The sequence below is a fragment of the Saimiri boliviensis genome, chromosome 17 (genome assembly GCF_048565385.1).
Source record: "Saimiri boliviensis isolate mSaiBol1 chromosome 17, mSaiBol1.pri, whole genome shotgun sequence".
In the NCBI taxonomy this organism is placed as follows: domain Eukaryota; kingdom Metazoa; phylum Chordata; class Mammalia; order Primates; family Cebidae; genus Saimiri; species Saimiri boliviensis.
In genome coordinates, this window is record NC_133465.1 from 28,375,514 (window position 1) to 28,395,424 (window position 19,911).

Sequence of the window (19,911 nt, forward strand, 5' to 3'; positions counted from 1 at the left end):
TTGCCTGAGGTTACGAGTGTGAGATCAGCCTGGGCAACATAGCAATACCCTGTCTCTAAAAACAGCACCACCACCACCACCTCTAAAACCCAGTCAATCAAAAGCTTTATAGCATTTGATTATATTATGCTTTACAGTAGGAGCTCTTAAAAAGAAAGCTATTCTTTTTATGCTAAGTTATAAGTATCTTGCAAGTTAAGAACCACGTCATAATAACCTATGTTTTCTGCAGTGACCAGGAAAAAGCAGGACATGGGTTAACACATTCCATATCTGTCAAAATATGCACCATGCAAGATACTTTATATTTATTTAGTTCCACAATAAGCTTATAAATTAGGAAGTATGATCTCCATTTTTCAGGAGCGGAAAAGTGACTCACCTAAAGAAATTTTTTTTCAGATGGACTTACTCTTTTCAATACACTTTGTTTAGTTAACTGAATTTTTTTTATTTTAAATTTTTGTGGGTACACAATAGGTATATATATTTAAAGGGTAATGAGATGTTTTGATACAGTCATGTTACGTGAAATAATCACATCGTGGAGAATGGGGTATCCATCCCCTCAAGCACTTATCCTTTGTGTTACAAAGGATCCAATTACATTTTTAGTTATTTTAAAATGTATAATTACATTATTATTAACGATAGTCACCCTGTCGTGCTATCAAATAGTAGGTCTTATTCATTCTTTCTATTGTTTTTTGTACTCCTTAATTGGTACCACCGTCTCCCGAACCCCTCACCTACCCTTTAGTAAAAAGTTAACAAGTTAACTTCAGCTAACTTCTTAAAAAATGATCCCCAATTTATTTGATTTTCCACTGAGAAGTAACTACTTTGTGGGTAACCAAATAAATAGTTGTGAACTTGAACTCGAAAATCATTAAAGTATACGGTCAAAATAGTTTAATTACAGACATACAGATGGCAAACAGGCATACGAAAAGGTACTCAACACACTGATGAGAAAACTGCAAATCAAAACTACAATGAGACATCATCTCACCCCAGTTAAAATGGCTTATACCCAAAAGACAGGCAATAAGAAACACTGGCAAAGAGGTGGAGAAAAGGGAACTCTCATATACTGTTGATGGGAATGTAAATTAGTACCACTATGGAGAACAGTTTGGTGGTTCCTCAAAAAACTAAAAATAGAGCTACCATATGATCCAGCAATCCCACTGCTGGGTATATACGCAAAAGAAAAACAGTACAAAGAGACATCTGTACTCCCACGTTTGTTGTAACACTATTCACAACAGCCAAGATCTGGAAGCAACCTAAGTGTCCATAAACAGATGAATGGATAAAGAAAATATGGTACATATACACAATGGAGTATTATTCAGCCATAAAAAGAATGAGATCCTGTCATTTGCAAAATAATTTAATTATACTTTTACCCTGGGCTTTTTATATTATGAGGAAATAACATTATATTTATTGCTTACCTACAGTAACCAAGGGTGTGAAGCATTTATACATGTTATATTATGCTATCTTATTTAATCCTCACAGTGACCCAATAAAATATTCCTTCAGAGGAGGAAATGGTGACCGAGAAGTGCAGAAAATTGCCTAAGGTCATACAAGTAAACAGAACACATCACTCACTTCTTATGAGAAGAAATCTCACTATAAGTGATACCCCAACTGGCAGCTTTTCTTCTTAGAACATGTAATTTTGTCTTCGGGACTCCATCCTAAATATTTAAATTACATGATCATATTACTAGAGTGTCTTAAAAACTTATTTACATAAATTAATTAAAAGCACTCAAATCATAGGGCTCCAAAATATATTTCAAAATAAGTTCTGTTAAAGTAATGTATTTCTTAGTCACTTTGTGGTTTATTGCACTTCCGGAACCAGCTATTGATAAACTTCCTCTTTTTCTATAGAAACTATTTCGGTTTGCTAGAGGAACATTTTAAATCTGAACTGAACCACTTATTTTGCTTTCTTGGCCAAATCACCAAAATGTCCAGTTAGAACAAGAATTTAGCATTCTGCAAAAGAAGTTAACAGCTGAGGTAAGAAAATTTTCACACAATTTGATCTTGCTTTATATAGAATTTATTTAAAAACTGTCATTAGTGTTTTAAACTTAAACTCTGACAGTCTAAAGATGTATGTAACAGGTTTTCATGGCTTTGTTGTATAGAATTTAAAAAAGACTCAGTGTTGAGCTTGCCTTAGAAAAAGATTTCCACCTAGGTTTGTATAAGATCTTTTAAGTTTATTTAATCATATTTGAGTATTTTTGTTTGGTTTTTTGAGACGGAGTCTTGCTCTGTCGCCCAGGCTGGAGTCCGATGGCACCATCTTGGCTCACTACAACCTCTGCTTCCGAGGCTCAAGCAAGTTTCCTGCTTCAGCCTCTTGAGTAGCTGAGATTACAAGTGCCCACACCACACCTGGATAATTTTTTTTGTACTTTTAGTAGAGATGAGGTTTCACCATGTTGGCCAGACTGGTGTCCTACTCCTGACCTCAGGTGATCCTCCCACCTCAGCCTCCCAAAGTGCTGGGATTACAGGCATGAGCCACGGTACCCAGCCACAGTCATATTTGTTCATCTTAGTTTTATAATTAAAAAGAAACTATAGCCATGACAGATAAAGGTAAGGGTTAGAAACAGAACTAGATTCCATCGGCTATGACTGAATTTATAACCTCCAAAATATTAATTGTTGAAAGTTCTAATTTACTTTTTATAAAATGTTCCTGTACATAATATAATCCATTAATTAACATTTTTGTATCCCCTTTAGTTTGCATAGTAAGAATGGTCACCTTCACTTAATTTAGAAAGAAAGAAAAAGAAATCAGATGTGGTATTTTATTATTTATTACTATATGTGCTTAATTTTTTACACATAGATTTTTATATTTAATAATGACATGAAAACATTACGGCTCATTTTAAAAGCTTACTAAGTCAGAAGTGTTAGTCCATAATCAAACATGCACACATATATTAACATCATCTATGTGTTTATGTCACATATTATGAGCCTTTAGAAAATAGTATATGATAGAAGAAACCCACAGAATAAACAATAGACAATTCTTAATATGCATAAAAGATGTTTACTATGTGGGTAAACTGGGCAAAGAGTATTTTACACAGACTTGTAATTTCAGGGAATAATACATTCATAGGAGGTGACATCCTATTTAAACACTTAATAAATACTTATGACTTCCTCTTAGAAGGATTTCTTTTCAGTAATTATTGTGGAAGTCAAAAAATAAAGATATCTCTTTTTCAGATAAAGCTTGTCTACATATTTTTCTGCTTCTAATATTTAGTTTATGTCATTATGCATATTAAGTCAATAATATTAATTTTTCACTCTCATATTTCATAAAATAAAAATTTTCCCATGAATCTTTGACAATGGTATATCTTTGTCATCATAGAATCCCATACTTTTTTTTTCTTTTTTTTTTTTTCTTTGAGACGGAGTTTCGCTCTTGTTACCCAGGCTGGAGTGCAATGGCGCGATCTCGGCTCACCGCAACCTCCGCCTCCTGGGTTCAGGCAATTCTCCTGCCTCAGCCTCCTGAGTAGCTGGGATTACAGGCACGTGCCACCATGCCCAGCTAATTTTTTGTATTTTTAGTAGAGACGGGGTTTCACCATGTTGACCAGGATGGTCTCGATCTCTCGACCTCGTGATCCACCCTCCTCGGTCTCCCAAAGTGCTGGGATTACAGGTTTGAGCCACCGCGCCCGGCCTACTTTTTTTTTTTTAGACAGAGTCTCACTTGTTGCCTAGGCTAGAGTGCAGTGGCACGATCTTGGCTCACTGCAACTTCTGCCTCCTGGGCTCAAGTGATTCTCCCTGCCTCAGCCTCCCAAGTAGCTGGGTTTACAGGCACCCACCATGTCTGGCTAATTTTTTTGTATTTTTAGTAGAAATGGGGTTTCACCATGTTGGTCAGACTGGTCTTGAACTTCTGACATCAAGTGCTTGGCTTGCCTAGGCCTCCCAAAGTGCTGGGATTACAGGCAGGAGGCACTGTCCCCAGCCCCATACATGTTTTTAAAAGGTGAGACCCATATGTAAAGTTTACTAGTAGTGCCTGTTTTCCAGTTAATACCTTCATAATTCCACTTAGAAGGAAACTTTAATTCTGAATAACTTTGAATTGAGAAACCTAAGTCTGATGGTTTCAATTGTCTAAGCTTTAAAAAAAAAAAACACCAAAAATTTTTCAGTAAACTACTATTATGATAGTTTACAGAAACCATTCAAAATTCTTTTAATTGTTTTAGTAGAATCAGGACTAAAATGAGTTTTCTGGTATTTCTTTCCTACCCTGTCTCTAAGACTATCTACAAGTGTTATTTACATATTATTCCTGCCAACTCACATCTCCTTCCTTCATAAAGCATTTCTATTTCATAACTTTTCTATGAAAGGCAGTATGGCACATATAGTGACATGTGACAGAAAGGGCTCTGGCACAAGATTAGAATGATTTTTGTATTAGTGCCACTATTTAGAGCTGTGATACTGGCAAGTTACCCAACATCTGTGTGTCTCAGTTTGCTTATCCGTAGGATAAAAAAACCACCACCTTGTCATTAAAATAGGATACTGCTTATTAGCCTTTGTTGGGTGCTCAGTAAATGGTCGTCTCATTGATACATGACGGTCATCAAATACTTCCTATTGTAGTTTAAGGTCAACTTCCCTTTCTACTCTTCCTCAAGATGCAGAATGGCTGTTTTTTTCTTTTATGGTTTCAAAACTTCACTAGAGATAATACTAGTGCTAAATTTTAACCTGTTATATCTGCACCACAACTTTTATTATATGAAAGTAATTGATAACGCTATTTATACTTGTCTTTTGTCTAGGATATGCTCTTCAAATCTTGATTCTCTTTAGAAGACAATGGCATACTTCCTATCATATCCAACTTAACAGCATCAATTTTAAATGCTGGACCCTTTATGTACTTATGCATTATATTTATTAGAACATGTCTATGGCCTGCCTCAGTGGCTCATGTCTATAATCCCAGCAGCTTGGGAGGCCAAGGCAGGCAGATCACTTGAGTCCAGGAGTTTAAGACCAGCCTGGGTAACATGATGAAACCCCATATCTACAAAAATTAGCTGGGCGTTGTGGTGCACACCTGCAGTTTTAGCTACTCTAGGCAGGCTGGGATGGGAGGCTCGTTTGAGCCCACAAGACAGACGCAGTGAGCTGAGACTACACCACTGCACTGCAGCCTGGGTGACAGAGTGAGACCCTGTCTCCAAAAGAAGAAGAAAAAAAATAGAATATGTGTCATACATGGGGACTCCTGCTTCACTATAACTGTCTTTAAATGTTTAGTTAAAATAGTTTGTTTTTCTTCTTTTTAAAATATTCTAAATATTCAGCAAAGAAAAAGAACCAAAATCACAGATTTAAACCTCAAAGAGCCAGCCCATAATAATGAATAAAATACTGGATATGAGGGTGGACAAATTTGGTATTTGAGCAGCAAACTAAGGGATTTCCAGAAAAACTCTATACAAAACATACACAGGTACACGGGCTCCCCGAAGTAACTGCTAGGTATGCTTCTGAATAGTGTTGGGTTAAAAAAAAGAGAGGGAGAAGATGGTAAGGATACTCATGACATGAGAGCCTGAAATGAAAGGTGAATGAATCTGAAAGGATGGTTCATTCTGGTCCTCCATCTCAGAAAGCAAGCTCCTCTTTACTGTCTCCCTGCACTAACACACACAGTTCGGCCATGAGAGAGCAGCATTTTGTGGTTGCTTCTTTCATCTACCTCAACTTGTTCATTTCCCCTACTTCAATCTTCCACCCTGCCTTCTTGCTAATTATGTAACTACCACTTTTTTTCAGCTGTTTATTAACTTTTCTTCTTTTCTATACCTTCTCTAGTCAACTGACCTTCCTCTTTTCTCTTTGCAGCTTCCTATAGTTCTGGTTTTTTCTCTTTTGTGTTATTTTGTGTTTCTGTGCATTGCCTTTTATCTTATTCTAAATTTCCTTCTCCTTTTTATTCCCCTGTCCAATGTTGTTCTTTCCCTACAGAAAAAATGTTGGTAGTTCAGGTACACATCACTTACATATTTTTTAATGTGTATGCTAAATAACCTTCCACACTAGTAATAACACTGGCCTCACTACCTCTGGGAAGAAAGCCAGTTTTTTCTTTCTTTCTTTCATTTTTTTTTTTTAACTAGTATAGTCCCTATTTATTCTTCTTTTAAATCTTTCTTCTCCTTCTCTGAACTGTGCTGAATTGTCATCACAGAATTCTAACATAGTTTCTATTATTCTGATGTAGCAGATCCTAGGAGGATAAAAAGCTAACTGAAGAGTGGGAGAAAAGATAGGTAAAAAAATGGAATTTTGTTTTAATAATGCCATAACTGTTAAGTGACAAGTAAAAATCTCATACAAGGAAAGTTCCACCACATTCCTACTGACATTAGAGGATACGAATCTATCAAAATCCATCTTACAAACTAACCTGGGTTTATAATTGTGTTCCTGTTTAGGCTCTTTCCTTCTCTAATGCCTTTTTCAGCTAACTATAAAGAGGAACCGTATGGTTTCCTTATTTTAAGCAAAGTCACAAAACAGGAAACATTTTTGGCTAAAGAATTCATGGCCTATATTTTCTGATGATTTCATTAGCATTAAAACACATTTTAAAAATGAAACTCTGAAGAATAACATTTCTAATGAAGCCCTCTGCCTTTTTTTTTTCTGTCGGTAATCTGTAAGAATAATGGGTAGGAACTGCATGGATGATGATCATCTAAACATGATTCAAATACCTATATCTATGCCAAAAGATAGATATCAAATCTTTTGCAAAATGGATAAAAAGCAAAATTTATTAACACAGATTTCAATATCTCTGCTTATATTCTGGTAGAAGTACTAATAAAGAGTAAAATGGAAAGGAATTAAGAAACCCAATACAGGTTAAATATTTACTGTGCTCCTAATATGTAAGGCATTATACTGCAGAGAAATCAAAATAGAAAACATGAAGCAATACAGGGTATCGGAATGTATGCTTTGGAATCAGATGGCCCTGGGTATAAACTCCCAATCTGTCACTTGGAGTGGTATTAACATCAGGCAAACTGCTTAACTCATTTGATGTTGTCTCTTTATCTGTAAAGAAAGGGCCTCTTTACCTTCTTCATAAAGTCATTTAAAGGTTCAATGAAATAAAGTATGCAATACTGGGATAGTACAACACACAGTATGCTCTAGATAAGTATTTTTCTTTCTTTTCTTTTTGCCTTCTTCAAGGTTCTTTATAATCTTGTTCAAGGAAGTAGGTATAAGAAATGTGAAAAGTAATAAAAAATAAACACAATTACTTAAGAGAATAGATGCGTGAGTGAGGTACATACATGAATTATGTAAGGAACCATAAAAACAATAAATAAGAGCTAGGGGGATTCAGCAAATGACTGATCTCTTAGGGTTGTACTCAGTCACAGAGAACTAGATTAAGAAGGGGAATTTAAATTGAGTTCTGAAAGATGAGGACAGATTCAGATAGGCAGCCAGAAAGAGGAAGAGGCTAGGTTTGGAAGAAGAAAAAAAACAACCTTGAGGAGAGTAAAAAATAGCATAAAAGTGTCTGTTTAGGGGGTAAAAAGCATGTGTTCAGAAGTCTGTAAGGTGGGGAAGGGATGCATTTGGCTGGATAAGAAGTTTTAGTCATGACATGTGACTCTGGCCTGGTTAACTCAAGCCAAAAGGAAAAAAGACTCAATTTAGAAGTTTTATCTTAACAGGCCAGGTACAGTGGCTCACGCCTGTAATCCCAGCACTTCGGGAGGCTGAGGCAGATGGATCATTTGAGGTCAGGAGTTTAAGACCAGTCTGGACAACATGGTGAAATCCCATCTCTACTAAAAATACAAAAATTAGTGAGATGTGGTGGTGCATGCCTACTGCAGTCCCAGCTACTTGGGAGGCTGAGGCACAAGAATCACTTGAACCCAGAAGGTAGAGACTGCAGTGAGCCAAGATCATGCCACTGCACTCCAGCCTGGGTGACAGAGTGAGACTCTCTCTCGAAACGAGAAAAAAAAGGAAGTTTTATCTTAACAGAAATAGAAAACCCTCAAGCAAGGGAGTAGTAACCTGATCATGCATGCTTTTAAGCTTAACTCATCAGCAGTGTGCAGGAGAGTTCAAAGGAGAACTGTTTAAAATTTAGGTTTGGAGTATTCGTATAAAAAAATCGCATATATTTTCTTCTGTAAAACAGGATCATTTATCATCACTGCGAACCCAGTGGTAGAGAAGTAAGCAATGAAAACTACTTAGATATGCTGAAAGGTAATTTGCAAAACTTTTATTGCACCTTCCAACAGAACATCAAATCTCTAAATATAGGTTTATGAGTCAGTCAGTTTCCAATCATGTATACCAGTATCTAACACCCTAAGATTTTCTTTTCCCTAACGTTAAGAAATAACCAAGTCGTTGCCATTGTCTTTGATGATGTGCAAAACAAGTATATTAAACTTGTTGAAAATGGTCTCAGTAGAACTCCTCACCTTAGAGAAAAGGCAATTGAGAACAGGAAAGGTTAAGCAACTAGTTCTCATGGTTAGATAGTTAGATGGGAGAAGTAGAACTGGAACTTAACTCTCCAAGTTTTAGCATCTACCACATCCCAGAAAAAGCCCTACCTGCCAAACTTACACAAGTGCCTTATTTTCTTGCACATACATTGTTGCTCTCCCTGGCTGGAAATCTGTTTAATTAGTTCTTATAGACCTTTCAAAATTCAGTTCAAGTTTTGCTTCTCTGAAGCCTTCCTAGGCTAGGTTAACTTCTCTGTACATCTCCTGCATACCTTTATGAGAAAGCTTAACAAATGACTGTAATTGGGCCAGGCGTGGTGGCTCACACCTTTAATCCCAGCACTTTGGGAGGCCAAGGAGGGCGGATCACCTGAGGTCAGTTCTCTACCAGCCTGGCCAACATGGCGAAATCCCATCTCTGCTAAAAATACAAAAATTAGCCAGGTGTGATGATGCGTGCCTGTGCTACTTTGAGGCTGAGGCAGAAGAATCACTTGAATCCAGGAGGTGGAGGTTTCAGTGAGCCCAGACTGCGCCAGTACACTCCAGCCTGGGTGACACAGTGAGACTCTGTCTCAAAAAAAAAAAAAAAAAAAAAATTGTAATTATTTTTTAATTTTTATTTTTGAGAAGTCTTGCTCTGTCGTCCAGGCTGAAGTGCAGTGGTATGATCTTGGCTCACCGAAACCTCCACCTCCTGGGTTCAAATGATTCTTCGGCCTCAGCCTCCCTAGCAGCTGGAACTACAGGTGTGTGCCACCATGCCCTGCTACTTTTTGTATTTTTAGTAGAGATGGTGTTTTACCGTGTTGGTCAGGCTGGTCTCGAACTGTCAACCTAATGATCTGCCTGCCTCGGCCTCCCAAAGTGCTGGGATTACAGGCGTGAGCCACTGTGACTGGCCTATTGTCATTATTTTTTACTTTTTTTCTTTTTATTTAGAGATGGGGTGTCACTATGTTGTCCAGACTAGTCTTGAACTCCCAGCCTTAAGCAATCCTCCCACCTTGGCTTCCCAAAGTGCTGGAATTAGAGGCATGAGCCAGCACACCTGGCCATTATTGTTTGCTTCTACCACTAGAATCTGAAACACTTGAAGGCACTGACTATTTTTTTTCTTTTTTCTTTTTTTTTTTTCAATCTCCTAAACCTAGAAGAGGGCTCCACACAAATGTGTTATTTACCAATAAATGAATGAAAGCAGAAGCAGGACTACTTTACCAACTGGATTGGATTGACTCCATCAGATTTGGAGATCACTCTAGGATTTTAAGACTAGGACTCTCGGTTGAATTTAATCCTTTAAAAATATGCAATCTTAACATAAGGCTACCATGCTACAGAGACACTGAGGATGCTGCAAAGCTTACTAATACATTCTGTGCCTAAGAAATTTGGTAGTACCATTAACAAACACAGGGAAGGTGGGTGAAGAGTCAGTTGTAAGGGTATACACAAATTCCATTTTATATATGTTGAATTTGCCAATAGTGGAATATATACATGGAAACATCCACCAAGAAGTCATATATATAGAATAGAATTAGAACAAAGAAGATTTAGGCTGGAGGTGAGGTTGGGAATTGTGGCATAAAGCTGAGAACTAAAATCTTATAGCATTAGGAACAAAGAAAACTAGGTAAGTTTGAGGACTGAATATCCATTATCCATACTTAAGAGGCAGGAGAAAAAGAGCTAGTGAGAGTAACATGAAAGGAAGACTGATTACAAAGAGCTACTTGAATATTAGTGAAGGAATATAGTGTCTAATGTGGTCAAGGAGGGGAGGGGAGAGAAGAAATAAAAAACAATTGGATTAAGTAATAGATGGTCACTGGTGTTCTTCAAGGCAGGAGAATCATTATATTCCTAGTAGCAAAGGTGGAGAAAGGTAGAGAACACATGGATCCAGCATACAGAGCCTATGCGTTTTGAGAAGTATGACTGAGGTGAAGGACTGAAATATAACGAAGCTAGAGGGGCAGCAGGGCCAAGTACAGATCTTGTATTGATAAAAGAATTAAGAGAGATCACAGCTTATGAGGGCCAAATGCTGTATGATGGGTTAGTGTATATCCAAGATTTTTTACACCAGCCTACAGTGTGTCAAGTCTAAATTAGGAATAATAACCATTAATCAACTACTACTAATTAGGAATAATGTCTACCTACTTTATGCCAGGCATTATAATGAAAAGTCAAAAGACACCAATGACATCTAACTGTCTTTCTCTTTCTTTCATTATAAACCCACTATAGGTAAGGAGAAAACATTCTGAAATGGATCCCAAATATTTCATCTTAATGTTGTTTTGTGGACACCTGAACAATACATTTTTTTCAAAGACAGAGACAATTACAACAGAGAAGCAGCCACAGCCTACCTCATTCACATCATCAACGTCATATATCTTAGCTAATTCTCAAAACACAACAAAGAATCCTTTGGGTCAATCAACACAATTCAATGCCACATCTTCTGGACAATCAATATCATCTGCCAAAGCCACTGCTGGACAACCAACACCAGCTGTCTATACTTCTGAAAAATCAGCAGCACATACTTCCATTGGACAACCACTTGCCTATAACACCAAACAACCAATACCAACAGCCAGCAACTCCTCCCAGCAACCTGTGTTCACCTCTGCCAGGCAACTACCACCATCTACCCATATTTCTACCACACAACCACCAACGCCATTTGTCTATACTTTCACTCAACAATCATCATCTGTCCAGATCCCTTCTAGAAAACGAGTACCACCAACTGTTCATGATTCATCCACACAACCAACATCAACTGTCAAAAATTCACCTAGGCATACACCAGGATTTATCTTAGATTCTACCAGTAACAAACGAACCCCACAAAAAAACAATAGTAATTCAACAGCTGCCATACTAGTTGGTGTACTTCTGATTTCTATGTTGGTAGTTATAATCATTGTTGTACTTTGGAAACGCTTAAGGAAGCCAGTTTTAAATGATCAAAATTGGGCAGGTAGATCTCCATTTGCTGATGGAGAAACTCCTGACATTTGTATGGATAACATTAGAGAAGATGAAATACCCACGAAACATACCTCAATCATTTCACTTACACCCTGGAAACCAAGCAAAAGCACACTTTTAGCAGATGATTTAGAAATTAAGTTGTTTGAATCAAGTGAAAACATTGAAGACTCCAACAACCCCAAAACAGAGAAAATAAAAGATCAAGTGAATGGTACATCAGAAGACAGTGCTGACGGATCAACAATTGGAACTGCTGTTTCTTCAGATGATGATGCAGATCTGCCTCCACCACCTCCCCTTCTGGATTTGGAAGGACAGGAAGGTAGCCAGTCTGTCAAACCCGCAATGATAATTGTATCTCCTCTTCCAAATGATTCTCCTAGTCTTCTTCCATCTCTGGATTGTCTCAATCAAGACTGTGGAGATCATAAATCTGAAACAATACAATCATTTCCATCCCCCACTGACTCACTTAACTTGCCCCTGCCACCAGTAGATTTTATGAAAAACCAAGAAGATTCCAACCTTGAGATCCAGTGTCAGGAGTTCTCTATTCCTCCCAACTCTGATCAAGATCTTAATGAATCCCTGCCACCTCCACCTGCAGAATTGTTATAAATATGACAACTTGCTTTTTAGCTGATCTTCTATCCTTAAATGACTCTCTTTTGATTTTCTTTATATGTTAAAATATATAAAATGGCAACTGGTAGTTGATTTTGATTTTTATTCAGGAACTATCTGAAATCTGCTCAGAGCCCATGTGCATAGATAATTTTTTTTTTTTTTTTTTTTTTTAAGGAGTCTTATTCTGTTGCCCAGGCTGGGGTGCAGTTGTGTGATCTCAGCTCACTGCAGCCTCCACCTCCCAAGTTCAAGCAATTCTCTGCCTCAGCTTCCCGAGTAGCTGAGGTTGCAGCCACCACCACACCTGGCTATTTTTTTTGTTTTGTTTCGTTTTGTTTTGTTTTTTTGAGACAGTCTCATTCTGTCGCCAGGCGCCAAGCTGGAGTGCAGAGGCACAATCTCAGCTCACTGCAACCTCCACCTCCCGGATTCAGGCAATTCTCCTGACTCAGCTTCCTCAGTAGCTGGGACTACAGGCACACACCACCACATTAAGCTAATTTTTGTATTTTTAGTAGAGATGGGGTTTCACCATGTTGGCCAGGATGGTCTCGATCTCTTGCCCTTGTGATCCACCCACCTCAGCCTCCCAAAGTGCTGGGATTACAGGCGTGAGCCACCACGCCTGGATTATTTATTGTATTTTTAGTAGGGATGGAGTTTCACCATCTTGGCCAGGCTGGTCTTCAACTCCTGACCTCATGATCCACCTGCCTCGTCCTTCCCAAAATGCTGGGATTACAGGCATGAGCCATCATGCCCAGCTGAAACTTAAAAAAAAAAAGTTATTTAACAGTAATCTATTTACTAATTATAGTACTTACCTTTAAAGTATACTACATTTTACACATGTAAGTGGTCTGTGTTTCAATAATTTTTTAGTCACTCTGAAACAATCTACGTATACTTACTATTACCCAGTACAGTTTTTTATTCCTGAAAAGCTGTGTATAAACTTATTGTGAATAAATAAACTTTTATGTTTCCATTTCAAAGACTGGGGTGGAGAGGAATAAGAGACTAAGTACACACTCAAAGTTTTAAATTAATACCTCAAGTATTAAATAAATATTCCAAGTTTGTGGGAATGAGAGATTAAAATGCATGATTGAGAATAGAGAAATTTTCTTGGTTTCAATGGAAACAGTAAAACAAACATGCTAAAACATCAAATTAAGGGTTTGGGTTAGGGACATATACCCTGAAAAAAATAGGAGGATGTATCATAAAATGTAAATATTTTCCTATCATGCTGAGGGAGGACAATTTTAAAACTAGCATCTTTAAAAAGTTTCTTTATAAGCACCCAAAATCAAGTTTTATAAAGAAAAAAGAAAGAAATAGAAGACTATAGCTTTCTTCTAAATATGGGTGACTAGGGTTTTTTGTTCTTTGTTTTTTTAGGAAAAAAGACTATAAAAACACAGATGATTCTCAACTTTTTACCAAGCTTCACTTTCTGACGCTATCCATTTAAACTCTTAAATCACCTTTCTTATGCAGAATTTCTTTATCCGTTATCTGACATGTCTGAGTTATTAGAGTAGGAATGGGCCCAATCTTTGTCAAAGTCAAAGTAGTCATCAGCCTGTGCTTTTGGCAATGCCAACCTGTGTCTACAGAAATGCTCCTTTGCCCAACAAGCACATACTCTTCCTCAATAGTCCCATCTAATTCCAGGAGAAACAAGCACTTAGAATAAAATGTGATGGCCAGGCACGGTGGCTCATCCCTGTAATTCCAGCATTTTGGGAGGCTGAGGCGGGCAGATCACAAGGTCAGGAGTTCGAGACCAGCTTGGCCAACATGGTGAAACTCCATCTCTACTAAAAACACAAAAATTAGCCTGGTGTGGTGGCAGGTGCCTGTAATTCCAGCTACTTGAGAGGCCGAGGCAGGAGAACTGCTTGAACCTGGGAGGCAGAGGTTGCAGTGAGCCGAGATGGGGCCACTGCACTCCAGCCTGGGTGAGAAAGCAAGACTCTATCTTGGCAGGGCGGGGGTTGGGGGGGAAGTGGTAGTCTCATTGGTAGCCCAGTTTTGGGGAATCACTTATAGTTCTGGGATTTTCAGAAGAGAACATAGCATTTATTCATAGCACTGGTATTCGTGACATTAAGAAAGCTCCATATTTAATAAGAACCAGTAGGGTTTTGGACACAGGAATTTTATATACGATGTTTTTCCTATAATCCTTCAAGCCATCTCTACTGATCTTTAATATTTTTTTAATCTGTAGAAACACTTCCTTGAGCTTCTAACTTTTCCTGAATAAGCATGACACTTATTGTAGTATTACATCTTCTGTCTTCCACATTAAAAAGTTTCTTTCATGTATTCTTCAAACTTAGTACTTTATTTTTTGAGATGGAGTCTCAGTCTGTCGCCTAGGCTGGAGTGCAGTGGTGCAATCTCAGCTCACTGCAACCTCCGCCTCTCAGATTTAGGAAATTCTCATTCCTCAGCCTCCTGAGTAGCTGGGACTACAGGTGTGTGCCAAAATGCCCAGCTACTTTTTGTATTTTTTTAGTAGAGACAGGTTTCACCATATTGCCCAGTCTGGTCTGGAACTCCTGACCTCACAATCTGCCTGCCTTGGGCTCCCAAAGTGCTGGGATTACAGGTTTGAGCCACCGCACCTGGCCTAGACTTAGTACTTTTAAAGCTAATTTCCCCAGCGGCATTCTGGAGTTGAGAATTTCCTATCATTCTTTTGAATTTTAAGAATTTTTGTTATGGTAAATAAGATACAATGTTTTGATACTTGGCCAAGTCTCTGATATACCTTAAATCATAACTCTTCTCATTTTACATTTATGAGTTACCTAATGGGCTCTTTCCACATTTTTGTCCCTTTTTACCACCTTCTTTCCTCAAAGAAATATAGGGAAAAATATGGAAATACCAATTTTTTTAGATAAAATGGGAGCTGATTAGCTGACCATAGTCTTGTGTGATATCTTTAAGTACTTTAAAGGCAGTTTTCTCTTTCTGTTCTTTGTAAAACAGGACGGACTACTGGCAGCAGCTAGGTTTTTATGTTGTCTTTTTTCCTTTTTTTTTTTTTTTTTTAAATAAGAAATTCTTTACTGGGGGAAGAAGTCACATTTAACTGCATGTAATTTTCCCCATTGAGGTCAGTGGAAGCTAAGCAGCCAAACAGTGGCAATCATTGCTTAATCAACAGGAAAAGACATATGTTAATAAATACAGGACAAAAGAAAATGCTGGAACAAAGTATGTATTTTAGAGAAAAAGATTAAAGAACTAGGATCCAAAAGAGAAAGTTTATTTCATGAATACTGCAAAAGAACAAGGCACAGGAGAATAAAAGGTAGATTAAACTCCACACCATATACTAGTGGTGCTCTTAACCAGAACAGCATTAACCAGTCAGACACAACCCTGAAGACCATTTGGTTCAACTCCTTTTGTTTGTTAACTGCTAAGAAAACAGGACCAGAGAAAGCAAGTCACTTGCTTAGAACTGGTACTAAAAGCTGAGTTTGCCACCTGACTACTGGTTCAACACTTTTTTAACGAATATAGGACCAAACAGCACCTACATCATGCATTGAAACAAACATATATCACACAAGTCTTCTATTTGGTGTGAGTGGTGAGGGACACAATTAATTAGATGACGGTGATCTTTACACAGTGAATTAGATGAGGGTGATCTTTAACTGTTGTTCTTACTTAATTCTGATCAAAAAATAAAGTAGCACCTTTGGGCACCTATACATAGTCATATACATTGTGGTACCGGTATATGACTAAACAGATTAATGAAACAGAAGAGAAAGTCCAGAAATAAATATCAAATCAGTGAGAACAAGCATTGGAACAACTGAAGAGATGTCTGGAAAAAGATAAAATTGGATCCATATTTCACACTATATTAGAATAAAACCAAGGAGCAGAGTTCTAAATATAAACCATGAAATTGAATAAGTAGTAGAAGAAAATATGAGTGAATTCTTTTTTAATCTGGAAATAGGAAAAAACCTTCCTAGCTGAGACTCAAAATCCAGAGACAATAAAAAGGGGAAATCAATGTACATGAAATTTTTAAATGTCACACACACACCCCTCATCATAATAAATCCAAAAGACAAATGGCAAACTGGAAAAAAAATTAAAGCTTAAATCAAGACAAAAGTGCTAACACCTCTAAAATTTAAAAAGCTCCTAAATATGGCCAGGTACAGTCGCTCACACCTGTAAGCCCAGCACTTTGGGAAGTCAAGGCTGGTGGATCACAAGGTCAGGAGTTTGAGACCAGTCTGGCTAACATAGTGGAACCCCGTCTCTACTAAAAATACAGAAAATTAGCCTGGTGTGGTGGCAGGCGCCTGTAATCCCAGCTACTCAGGAGGCTGAGGCAGGAGAATCACGTGAACCTGGGAGGCAGAGGTTGCAGTGAGCTGAGATGGCGCCACTGTACTCCAGCCTGGGTGACAGAGTAAGCTCCTAAATATGGAGCAAGAAGGGGAAGATCCAAAACACAACTTTTTTAATAGTATAAAACATAAAAAAAGAGTTACAAGAGAAAACACTTAAATGGACTTTAAATATGTATGTAAAGATATACACTACCCCTCATAATTTTTAGAGCGATGTATTTAAAATAACACTGAGATATTTGCCTATCAGATAGATGGACAATAAATCCCGAAGTTCAACAACAAAGTATACGGTGAGGCTATATAGAACTAGACACTCTGATATACCATTGGTGGGATTGCAAAATGGTATAATCAATGGAGAGGAATTTAGTAATGTCTGGAAAAATTCCAAATGCATTTATCCTTATACCCAGCAATCCTACTTCTAGGAATCACTTTCAAAGATTTACTGGCACATATGAAATTATTTAGGCACAAGGGCATTATTTGTAATAGCAAAAGTCTGGAAAAAAAAAACAACAAACCCCAGATGTCCACAAATAGGGGACTGGCTGAAAAGGCCATGGTACATTCCCAAATGGAGTACTATGGATCAAAAAGTGAATTAGACAGATATCTATATACTGATATGGAGTGATACTCAAGATACATTAAGAAAAAAGAACAAGATGCATAGCAGTATATATGTCACCTTTTATACAGAAGAGGGGATAAGAACAGACCATACATACACTTAAATAGGTATTTTTATGTTTTCGAAAAGAAATGTTAATAATGCAATGAAAAGCTAAAAAAAACAGTCATTAATGGGAGAAGAAATGAAACAGGATGGCGTAGACAGAGAATCAAGATTTCTCTGAATACACCTTGTAATATAATTTTGACTTGTGACCCTGAAAAATTGAAAACTGAAACAAACTTTGTATCAAGTTGGTGATATAAAAATATACAGAAAAGAATTATTTCACACTGCATTAGAACACAGAATTTACTATACACTCTTAGTGAAATAAAACAACAGCTACGAAGAAATCTTAAACTTTAGGCATTAGTCTATAACCTTACTGTAGCAATCAATACTGGTATAATTTTGAAATTATTGTTGAGATAATGCAAATAAGCAATTATATCAATGATACTATGAATCATTTATAGAAAATATGAGGGATAGAAAAACAAATTAAATCTTCCCAAGGAGGCAAAAAGAAAAATCCAAGATGAGAGACATTTTAGGAAATAATTGAGTTTTGGCAACAAGTCGGTGGCATAGAGAAAAAAAGGAGTGGGGAGGTGGGAAAGAGACTGATTTACTTGGATTTTGACTTGGTAATTTCTACGTTGTTATGTTTTTCATGCTTTTAAAATATTTTATTGAGTACTCTCAGTTGTATTCAGCAGGAAAATCGGTCTAAATAGCCAACCATATTACCCAAAATAAACAATGTCTGACTCTCAACCATAGCAAATGTTGTCTACAATAATGGAAAACTGAAACTACTGATTAACATGGGATAGCTATTCCCCAGTAGATGCTTTGTTACACCTTTCACAATGTTGGAGTAATATATCCTAGGGCACAAAAGAGTATGTAAATTAATTTGCTGCTTAATATAGAATGTAAAAGTTGCCTAAATAGCTATCATTACTGACCTAGACCAACTAATATAAAATGTAATGAGACTGAATAATATTTAAAATAAGTTGTAACAAATACGCCTCTAAAAAACATTCTTTTTTGAAGTAAAAGTAATATAGTATTATTTTAAGAGATTATTACAATTCAAATATATTGAAATGCTCTTTTTTTTTTTTTTTTGAGAATTTTACACTAATCTTTGAACAATATGAGGCAGTTTGGTATGTCCCAAACTTGAAATAAGAAACACTACCACTACTATTGTATCGGAATTTTCAATTATATGCAACAGAAACTAAACTTGATACAGCCTAAACCCAAATTCATTTGAATCCGTCAATGAAGTAACATGTCCTTTCTTTCAAACGAAAGTATTGTTAAGTTTAACGAAAATGAGTAACTGTACTTCCACACTGATTTACTGAGATTTCCTAAAATTAAAAAAAGAGATTTAAGTGGTAAGTTGACCCTCAGTCACGTCTTTTGAAGTGCAAGTGTACATATGAGCTAAAATACAACTCTCAATGTCAATGGATTCCCTATTTTCACAATATTGCTGAATGTAGCATTTCTTACACATTACTTTTAAGCACTATGATTGATGGCTGGTTTCCTAAATCCACAGAAAGAATCTCATTAAGAGTCCAACTGAACCCTCAAAGTAAAGTAGCAATAAAGCACCTAATCAACTATAAATTTTTAATGTTGCAAACTTTTATAATGTAGATACTTTTCAAGGAATATTAGTTTTATACAAAAGGTGGTTCCTATAGTTTCTCTTCTAAGAAAATAAAATTCAAATTTTACTATAACAAATTCTATTTGTGGTATAAGCTAAATAATAGTAAATATAATTTAGAGAAAAACAAGATTTAGTAACAAGGCATAAAGGGATTTTCCTTATATATAATGTGTTAAATATTAATGGTTTTTAAATGGTGCCAATTTGGTAATAAAAATACCATAACTGGCCAGGCGCAGTGGCTCACACCTGTAATCCCAGCACTTTGGGAGGCCAAAGCAAGTGGATCACCTGAAATCAAGAGTTCAAGACCAGCCTGGCCAACATGATGAAATCCCATCTCTACTAAAAATACAAAAAACTATCTGGGCATGGTGGTGGGCACCTGTAATTCCAGCTACTCAGGAGGCTGAAGCAGGAAAATCACTTGAACCCAGGAGGTAGAGGTTGCAGTGACTCCAGCCTGGGCAACAAGGGTGAAATGCTGTCTCAAAAGAAAAAGAGAGAGAGAGAGAGAGAAAACCAGAACTTTACTTGCTTTTTAAGGTAAACCAGCCTTTCTGGAAATCAGATTTATGTTTTTAACAGGTTTACACAAGCAGTCCACTAATGAGTGGAGCACAATTTATCATAAATCTGATCTCATTTTATATAACTCATGATGAAAATTTCTCCTTTTACATTATTTCATGTAATTTTAAAACTATAAACTACTTTCCCAGAAAGATGAAATGTGAAACACTCTGAAATCATCTGAAATTGATATTGCTATTCTTAAAAAAGAAAATCAAGTAAATGGTCATTCATACAGTACCAAAAATGTCTTTGGAAAAAACAATATTCATATCCACTTACCACCCAAAG

The 19,911-nt window shown here is 36.9% G+C and overlaps 2 protein-coding genes across 13 annotated transcripts in view; one reads left to right on the top strand and one right to left on the bottom strand.

Moving 5' to 3' along the window:
• Positions 1-19,911, bottom strand: part of NF1 (neurofibromin 1) — a 304,993-nt gene that overhangs the window by 63,759 nt on the left and 221,323 nt on the right. The window lies entirely within an intron of this gene.
• On the top strand, positions 1,909-12,345 carry EVI2B (ecotropic viral integration site 2B). Of its 5 annotated transcripts, none has more exons than XM_074388413.1 (3): positions 1,909-2,043; positions 8,294-8,364; positions 10,875-12,345. In XM_074388413.1, exon 3 carries the CDS (start codon positions 10,896-10,898, stop codon positions 12,249-12,251), a length of 1,356 nt encoding a protein of 451 aa, XP_074244514.1. In that variant the 5' UTR covers positions 1,909-2,043; positions 8,294-8,364; positions 10,875-10,895; the 3' UTR covers positions 12,252-12,345. The 5 variants fall into 5 exon arrangements, with proteins under 5 accessions (XP_074244514.1, XP_074244511.1, XP_074244513.1 ...); XM_074388410.1 differs by lacking the exon at positions 8,294-8,364 and adding an exon at positions 9,249-9,364; XM_074388412.1 differs by lacking the exon at positions 8,294-8,364 and adding an exon at positions 9,267-9,364.